General features: G+C 40.1%; 1 protein-coding gene across 1 annotated transcript in view; it reads left to right on the forward strand.

Moving 5' to 3' along the window:
• The first annotated feature begins 946 nt into the window (after window positions 1-946).
• Window positions 947-9,469, forward strand: part of tshz3b (teashirt zinc finger homeobox 3b) — a 39,777-nt gene continuing 31,254 nt past the window's right edge. Inside the window, exon 1 of the mRNA XM_044194320.1 lies at window positions 947-1,074. Coding sequence (XP_044050255.1) covers window positions 1,035-1,074 — 40 coding nt within the window. The 5' untranslated portion in view covers window positions 947-1,034. The remainder of the gene's footprint in view (window positions 1,075-9,469) is intronic.

Here is a 9,469-nt window from a genome sequence, read left to right on the forward strand (position 1 = left end):
CACCAACAGGACTTGCCAGAGGCGAATGGATTTCTACGAGATGGTTTCAGGCACGTTTCAGCTGGTCCACCTCTTGGCTTTGAATTGTGCGTGATTACCGGGAAGGGAAAAAGCGAAAACCTCATGGATAGCGCGGCGGAGGATCAGCCCGTAAAGTAAGTATGCATTTCCGTTCAGATCACGCTGTCAGCCTGTGTTTGCTTGTGAATGATACTATATATGTGTGTGTTTTTCTTAGGCTACCATGTGTCTGCATATCTGCTCCTCTCTTTAGGTCTATCTGCAATATGACTGAGATTATGCACATTTCAAACCATAACAAAAAAGCTTCTGATTAACCTGCTCGTTTGGAATAAACGGGGCTAGAATAAGGCAGAGAATGACAGAAAGAGAGTGAGAGGGATAAGAGAGGCAGAGAGAAAGGGGGAGATAGAGAGTGGGAGAGAGAGAGAGACAAGGAGCTACGTGACGCCTATCAGCGGCGGAGAGGTTGAACCGTAGAGGAGGCGCAGGGCTTCAGTTGTGTCAGCTCTTGATGTGTTGTCCCCTTGTTTGCGGACTTTTGACTGACGCGATCATTTGGTTGTATCCCTTCAAGCTTGCCTGTTGCAGCATCCGACGCCAAGTAAAGAGGATCACACGGAGACTCAAGGCGCTTTTTTAAACCACCCTACTCTGTTTTTCTACCGCGGAGCCCCCCTCTGTTCCTGCTCCCACCGCGTCCTTCCAAGTCGGAGCGGGCGAGAGAGCGACCGAGCGACCGACAGAGAGAGTAGCCAACCGGGGGAGTCACATTGATTTCCCCCTCTCTTTTTCACTATCTTCGCATCTACTGGCTCTTCCTCCTCTGGTTTCTTTTTGTGTTCGAAAACTGCACACCCTCCCCTCCTTACACACACCCACCCCGATCTATGTGGGAGCCCTGAGAACGCACCCAGGGGGGAAAACTGTGTATCAAAGCTCCGCGGATCCCCCAGGCAGCCTCGGATCACCGGGGCCAGAGAAGAACTCCCTGCCGGGCCCCCGAAGCTGACATGCCGCGGAGGAAGCAGCAAGCGCCTCGGCGCGCCGCAGGTACGCACTGGCTTTGGTTTGCATTCAATTTACCTCTCTCTCTCCCCTTCTCTCTCTCTCCTTCTCCATTAGTACCCCCCCCTCCCTCATTCAGTTTCTTTTCATTGATATTTCCCTCACCCAAATAGTAGCATTTATGTAACTGCAACATCTTTTGTTGTGTACTGTAAACTAACAAGCAAATGGCAAACACCTAGCACTTTGTATATACTTTATATACACGCCTCCAGAGCCCTTAACACAACTTTTGCCATCTCATACTAGACATATCCTGTAATTTCTGTCATAATAATTTTCATTATAATCGGCTGATGTTCAATATCAACCACTATACCTTTGTCATACCACCTTATCAGGGATTTTTAGAATTCCAGAGACCCTTAACTCCACGTTTTTCTTTTTTTTTCTTTAAGTGCAATTGGTACACTACAAAGGTCATTCTTTTTGTGGTCTGTAGTAGAGCTGAAACGATTAGTCAATTAGTTGATTAGTCGATCAACAGAAAGATTTATCCCTAATCTCTAATTGTTTGAGACACTTCTCAAGCACAAATGTCAAACACTTGCAGTTGCCAGCCACTTGTATGCCCTGTTCACAATATAGCGCAGCAACACACTACTACTAAACAAGTATTTTCTTCTTTTCTCTGTTGTATATCACTGCAAATTGAATCTCTTTGGATTTTTAACTGCTGGTTGGACAAAACAAGACATTTGAAGAGGCTGTGGAAAACTGTGATGGGCATTGGTTTTCTGATGTTTTATAGACAAAACAATTAATAAAGAAAATAATGTTCATATTAACCAATAGTACAAATGATTGTTAGTCTGCAGATTTTTATTTTTCATACATGTATATGTCTTGAAGATCCTGTTTGCGTGTTTATAGGTGTGACCCCATAGTTAGAGCAATCATCTATTTGCCTCGCAAAAAGGTCACAGGTCAGCTTCTGTGTACCAGTGCATGTGTCCTGGAAAAGAGTGTCAGTGTGCGAGTGTTCAATGTGGAAAGCCTTTTTTGTTCTCCTTCCCTTCTTAATTTTTCACTCCTCGCCTCAGAGAACTTGATCTTTCATAGGTCTCTCTCTACCCCTTTTTACTCCTTTACGGTGCCTCCTTCTCTTTCTCCTACTCTACTTGTAGATATTGACTGTGGAATAACGGATCTATACTGGAGAGGTTTGGTGGAGCCCTAGGGTCAGATGACTGTCACGGAGACCTTTGATGCTTGCTCATTTCTTTTGGGGAAGTCGGATTAACTTTAAAACATCCCGATATATTACAGGAAGTAAACTCTTTTAGCCACATTTGTCATATATGATCAGTATCTTTCTTTCTATTTTTCTTTCTGTTCTGATTGAAACATTACTCTAATATTCCTAAAATAGTGTGTGTTTGATTGCCTACCAGTGATACTGTTACACTGTCATGTTGCTTTAACATTCTCTACAGGAATTTGGAATGTGTTTTGATACACAATATTGGGTTTTAGTGACCATATTGTATTTTCTATTATATTATATCCCCCATTATACCAGTATATTTCTACAATATTCACCTAAAAACTGTTCTTATAGTTTGTTTTTAGTCATTACTTTCTATTTCTTTGAGACTTTGGTATAGTAACATCTCAAAATGTCTTAGAGATGTTCCATCCTTGTTTTTCGTCAGGGTTCGGTCTGTTTTCTTTCTCTCCTTCCCTTCAGTTTCTGGGAAAGACTTTTCTTCTAGTCTAAAGATTATTTCACAGCCCGGGGAGGGAGTGTATACTGGAAGAGAGCTTTAATGGACAATTGCCATCTTTGATTTGATGCCTGATTGATCACCTGTCATCTGGTCGAGCTTTTGATCTGTTCATTCCCGATAAGTGTCAATAAATCACCCCTCCCTCCTGCCTTCCCTCCCTCGCTCACTCTGGCAGCAAAGAAGGACCTGCTGAAGTCACATCTGGCCTCACAAACTTCTAGTCATTAACACTATCATTTAATTGCATGTTTGTATCTATTTTGTCCCCACTTTTGTTAGCTTAGATTTGTTACTTTTCCCCCCTTTGCCTCAGACTTGACGTAGATAAAGAACTGAACTCAGCTATTATTCTGCATTCCCACTGAAGTGGAGGGAGAGTTTTGGTGTTCTCAGCACATCATTTACGAGACTAATAATTTGTGTCTGTTTTCGAATTTTGAGATTTTGAGTCAACAAATACAATCCTAAATTTTTTTGTAGCTTTTGTCTTGTAGTAAATGTGGCTTTGAAACACTAATTACCATTCATATTTATTATAGTGAATTAGTAATGATTTATGCATGACCTTTAGCATTTTATTGTAAGTCATTTTACCTTAGAATGCTTGTGCTTGCAACTATGTTTAACTCTCAAAGAAGTAGAGTCTCCACAATCTGCCTACAGCCTACCAGTACACACACACACATATTCTAACACACATAATTACATATGTGCAGTGGTGCATGCACAGAGGACATGCTGCAATGACTTTATAGTACATATAAACAAGTGTACAATACTTTTTGCACACACCAGCACACAGAGTGGTATAAAAAATGTAACTATTAGCCTAATCGTGAGGCGGAAGACTGGTTTGCTCCATCAGAAGGGCCCGTCACAGAGACTTTGTTTCATATTTGATTTAATTGTCTGCCCTTTGACAGCCACATTCATCAATGGCCCTAATGGTCAATCAGAGGCTGGCACAGAGAGAGAGAGAGAGAGATAGAGAGAGTCTTATGTATTCTCAGCCCAGGGCCTTACTTGATCAAAATGTTTTAGCACTAATGGACACAATGGGGGGGGCGCAAAGGAATGGGTGGACAGACTGATAGATGGATGGATGGATGGATGGATGGATGCGTAGTAGGGTGACTGAGAGCCTTTTTATTCAGCTGGAATGAGAGAGTGAGTGTGCCAGCAGTGAGAGCGGGAGAGAAAATTAGGCATTTATTTCTTTGATGAGCGGACGAGAACAAACACGAGGCAGGCGAGGGAGGAGTTTCATTTTAGACTATTGGCAGCTTCCTATTTTTTTTACCCTTCATTCCTCCTCCTCCCCCCATCTCCTATTCCCTCCCTCCCTCCCTTGCTCACAGCTGCAAGTTATAAGGTTGAGGAGAACTGCATGGCACACAAAAAGTGATGACAAATTGATTGCGCCATAGTGATGGCAAGAGTTATGGGAGGATGGCAAATGATAGGCCTTGATTGGGGGGGGGGCAGAGTACCCCCAACGACTTTTTTTTTCATAGCAAAATCTCCTCCTTTCTTTCTCCTTTTCCTCTCTTTTATGTCAACGATTTGGTCTTTCTATTCTGCACCCAGAAAATGAAGCATTCTTGATTCTTGGGTTTGTGCACAGCAGGTATATCATACTGACCTTCAGTAATTCATTCAACCATCAAATTTGTTAAAATTACATAAACTTGTAAATCTGGTTAAAGGTCAGTGTGTTTATTGAAAAGTTCATTTAAATAAGCTTATTTGGAGTTTTTCATGTGTTCTTCATTGGTTATTAACAAAACAGACCATATGTAGATCCACTTCACAGTCAACTCTTTTACAGGGTTTGGCTAGGGTATAGGCATAAAGAAATAACCAATTTCTGCTTACTTTAAACAAGTCTATATCTATCTCTATCCTTTCCGTGATCTCACATGCTCTTTCTCTTTCTTTTCCAACAAACCTTTCCGCCACCACCACCACACACACACACACACTTCCCACCCCAGCGATGGAACGCACTCAGCTGTCTAAAAAACGGAGTTGTTTTGCCAGCTTCATTAGCGTTCTCCTAATTAGCTGAGCATCTGATGGATCTCTGACAGGCCTAATGATTGGAGATGACAAGCTCTGCACACTGTCACACTCGCCAATTAGGTCTGCAGCATAGTTGGATGTAATCAAATTGATCTTACACTGTCCTCATTTGCCCCCTATCCCGCTCCCCTTTTCAACCCCACCACAGGTAAGGCTTTGGACAGTGGTGGCGTGGTATGAATATTAGCGCCGCTTGTTGGGTAGGAAGCTGATTCAGGTTGTTCCTGAAATTAGCGGCGAGGATTTTTCATGGACCGGACTGGATGAACTACGTGTTTTTTTGTGTTTTCTGAGCAAGGGTATTTATTTTTTCAGCGCTCCTGACATCAGGAAAGGACAAAGCTAAGGCGAGCGGTGGCCTTTGTTCTGAGAGCTTCAAAGCCAGGCTAAGCCAAACAGATCATTGTTATGGGAGAGGATGCTTGACCATCAAACATCTAGTAATTTTTTTTACCAGTATTTTTTTTTTAAGAGCTCCAAATTTTACAGGACTACTCCTCATATGTGCAACTACAAATCTATAGTTTCAAAGATATGTAGGTTATTTAAAATCAAGGATGTTTAGCAGTAAGTAGCAGCTGCATGGTGTTAACATAGCATCGTGTGTATGTGTGTGTGAAGGTATATTTTCCTCCTATGAACCCACTGCAGATTGATGATGTTGACACTGGTCATTATTAGCTACTCAATGACACTTTCCCAGAGTGAGAGGATTTTTCACCAGCGTTGATTTTTCAGAAACACCTATCATCAGCATGGTGTCCAAAGAGGCTAAGCATGATTTATGTAAATATTAACATCAAGACAGATCTGGTTCTGTCCAACAGGAGATAGATGGCAGCCGAGGAGGAAAAGCAGCTGATTTCTGTGATTTCTCTGCCTCCCTGTGTGTGTGTGTGTGTGTATGTCTGCTGGTGTGTGCGTGTGATTGATTGTAGATGAGAGCGAGAGATTAATCATGCTTGATGTGTGTTAACGTTGCACTCACGGTGGATCTAAGTCGAGATGCAGTGGCCCATTTAGATATACTAACTCACACACACTCACAGATTCACAGGAGGGAGCGGGCACACTCGCACAAACTCACAATGCAGATACACACGTTCACACACGTTGTTCGGCTGTGAATAGCACACAATTTTAACATGAATTTTGAATTCATAAAAGTACAGGGTATTTGCTATTTTACAGTACATTTTATGTGAGAGTGAACTCTATGAAAATGATCTTGTTTGTTAAACATACAACATGTTATAATACCCTGGCACCTTGCATCATGCCCTATAGTCCCGTACAGTGGATGGCAGTAGGATCTAATCAAACATGTCAATAATGAAACTAATTAACCTTGTTTAAAAGGGTCTTGATAATTATGTTAATGATTGAAAATGATTGAGAGTGAAAACGTATTTTATAAACAGCATCTTTCACACAGCCCTTTTCTTCAGCCCACTATTAGCTATAATGTAACAGAAATGCCATTTTTTGTCATCTCAATCATCAGCTGTATAGTACAATCAATATGTACCTTACCCATTACCTTTGTCTAGTACTTTTAGCTCATATATTTCTTTAGCCATATTTAGCTCACTTACTGTAGCTGGGATAAATTCAATTTATATATATATATTAATAATTGATAAATGAAATTATTCATCCTTGAAGTGAAAGTCGTCCACTCCAAGTTCTAATAAAGTGGATGTATTTGAATAATAGTGCTTCAAAGTTCCATCTGCAGTCCATTGATCCAAAAGGTGGTGCTCCTTTAATGCTTCTGCTCCAACTGCTTCCCACCTGACTCAAACTAAAACATATGAATTATTTTTTAAATGCACCGATTATTCGTCACATCATTCTCAGATGTAACTAGTACCTGCTGACAGATCAGATTGAGGAAGAATAAAAATGAATTTATGAATGAATGAAATGAATTGTGGTAAAAGTATATGATTCCCTAAACCTTAACAGTATTTATTGAGATAACTGAAAAAAAAGCATGTGTTTTTGTTTCCTTTAGTTTGACATATTGTCATATATGGGATAGAATTGTGGTCATCAAACATTTTTTCAAAAGCAGAGCTGCTCCGGAGGTAGAAATATGGACACTGACTTAAACCTTAGTCTTTTTTTTCAGACTATCAAATGGTTAACAACTGACTTTCAGTTACAGTTTTCTTTATGTCAGTTTACTGCATTAACTTGCTCAAAGTACAGGATCACATTCAGATTTGTCCAGAGTCTAGGTGTAAAAATATAAAATAGGTTTTGATATTAATATCACCGTCCTGAATGGTCTGATGCTTGGATGGAGGATAGAGATTTTAACTTGATGCAGACTGTCCATGATCTTTAAAAAATAGTTGCAATGGCAAAATCAGAGACATAATCAGGCTTATATTGTTGTCCATTCATCGTAATCACCAAAGTTTCATCTGATGTTTTTTTTAAGCATAAGTTATTTGTTTTTCAAAATTTTGTTAGGTTGAGCTTAAGATTTCTCATATTTTTTCACTTTATCACTGGAGTTTCTTCTATGCCAGTGGTTCCCAACATGGGGGTTGAGTCCTCCCCAAGGGGTCGCAAGATTAATCTATGAGGTCGCCAGACAATTCTAGGGGTAAGAAATAATAAAAAACTAAAATCTGCAACACAAATTGATTTTTTTCTTTTGGAATACTTCATAGTTTGATCTGTTCAGGACTAAAAACATATTCAAATAAAACAATATGAGGAAGGAAAGTCACTCTTCAATTGAACTTTTCACTACTTATAGATATGCAACCTGTGATGAGGGGTCACATATAGGCATTGCTTTGTATTATGGGCTCACATGCAAAAAAGGTTGGGAAATGAACCACGGTTTTATGACATTAAGTTTTGCCAGCAAAATAACTGGCCAGTTGAAGTGCTTAGCTGGCTCCACCAACTTAGTTTTAACTCAGCCTAAAAGAACCCTTTTGCCTCCCCAGCAGCTCCAATAAATGTACAACTAAATCCCAAATCTGCCCTCACTAGCCTGTCTTTGACTAAAACTTACCATGTTTCCTAACTTTTGCATGTATGCTGAGCTGAAAACGCTTTAAGTCCCAGGCAGTCTCTGCATCCCTGCATTACTTTGTACCGAATGAGTCTTTCCCAGGCAGCTAACTGACATTGTGATTAGTTATGGCCTTCTTCTGCTTTTCTCAGTGCTCCTGCCCCACTACGCTCTGCCACAATGAACCAAGAGAAGGAGAGAGAGGGAGAAGATATAAAGTGGGAGAACTGTTGCATAGTTAAATATTCTATCATAGGGAAAGACAGAAAGGTAATGAGATTGTAAAAAAGATTATGTGCACGAGCAAGAGAAAGTGGGTGCAAATAAAAAAGCAAGCGAGTAGACAAACGACAATCATAGAGAGAGAGACAGAGGAAGAGGGAGGGGAACTAGAGCTCCCTCAGCTCTTCCTTCCCCCCTTCCCTTCCTTGAGGATAAGTGGCTGATGGTTTATAAACAGTGTTTCTTTTCCTCCCTCTCCCAGAATCTTCCGTCATGGCTCCCATTAGTTTGACAGCTGTCAATTAGAGCTCCCTTGGTCTGGCGCACTGCACTTTATTGCAGGCAGTTGATGCTGTCATTTTGCTCCCAGTTTCGCCTTGAGCGTTATCACGAGCGCTCAAACAGTCAATAGCTGATGCATCAGCAGTTATTTCTTAAATTGGCTCACAAGGCTGCATCCTTTCCTTTTTTTTTCTCCCCCCCGAATTCTTTGCCCTCTCTCCTCTCTCTGTCGCCTCCCTGTTCTTCTCTTCCTCCCCAAAGATTATTTTGTGAGGAGAGAGTAATGGATTGTGTCTGTAGAGGGGTGGGTGCAAAGAGGTTGTTGAGCATAGGACACAGACATACAAAGAAATATGCAAAGGAATTTGCATCTGCATTTTTTAAACATTTTTTTAGATTAAGTTATGTTTATCAAATAAACATCAGTTCCAACCAAACATATGTTTGAGGATGGTTGCTAAATGAAGAATTAAAGTGATCATATATTATTATGTCCTGACACACAAAAACATACACATTCTAATACATGTTTGATGATGTGTTCCAATAGCAAGAAGGAGAAGAGGAAGAAGAAAAAGATTTATTAAAGATACTTACTTTGTGTCTCTTTGGGACATGTTAGTTATATTATTCTTAATAATATCCTTATGTAACAAACAAATCAGAGCAAATATCTTAAAATAGCTGTGAGTAAGAATTCTGATTGCATTTAAAGTTGCAAATACCATATGCAAAGCAAAACTATATAATGCAAAGGTTTTATTTGTCACACACTCATACAATATGTGCACTGAAATGCAGGGTGGCATACTCTTGTATGTCTTGCTGTGGTAAAAAGGCTAGTGTGCGATAAAGAATAACTAGAATGCCCAGATGACTACGACTGAAATCTTTTCTACGATAGAACACTCCTGGACGAATGAGGGACTACACCGTAGTATAAACAAGTATTAGAAAAAGGAATATAAAGGATAAAAATTCCAAAATAAAAAACAATAAATATGTGAAATATAGGTAATAAAATGCT

This window comes from Siniperca chuatsi, linkage group LG1 (assembly GCF_020085105.1).
Source record: "Siniperca chuatsi isolate FFG_IHB_CAS linkage group LG1, ASM2008510v1, whole genome shotgun sequence".
NCBI classification, from domain to species: domain Eukaryota; kingdom Metazoa; phylum Chordata; class Actinopteri; order Centrarchiformes; family Sinipercidae; genus Siniperca; species Siniperca chuatsi.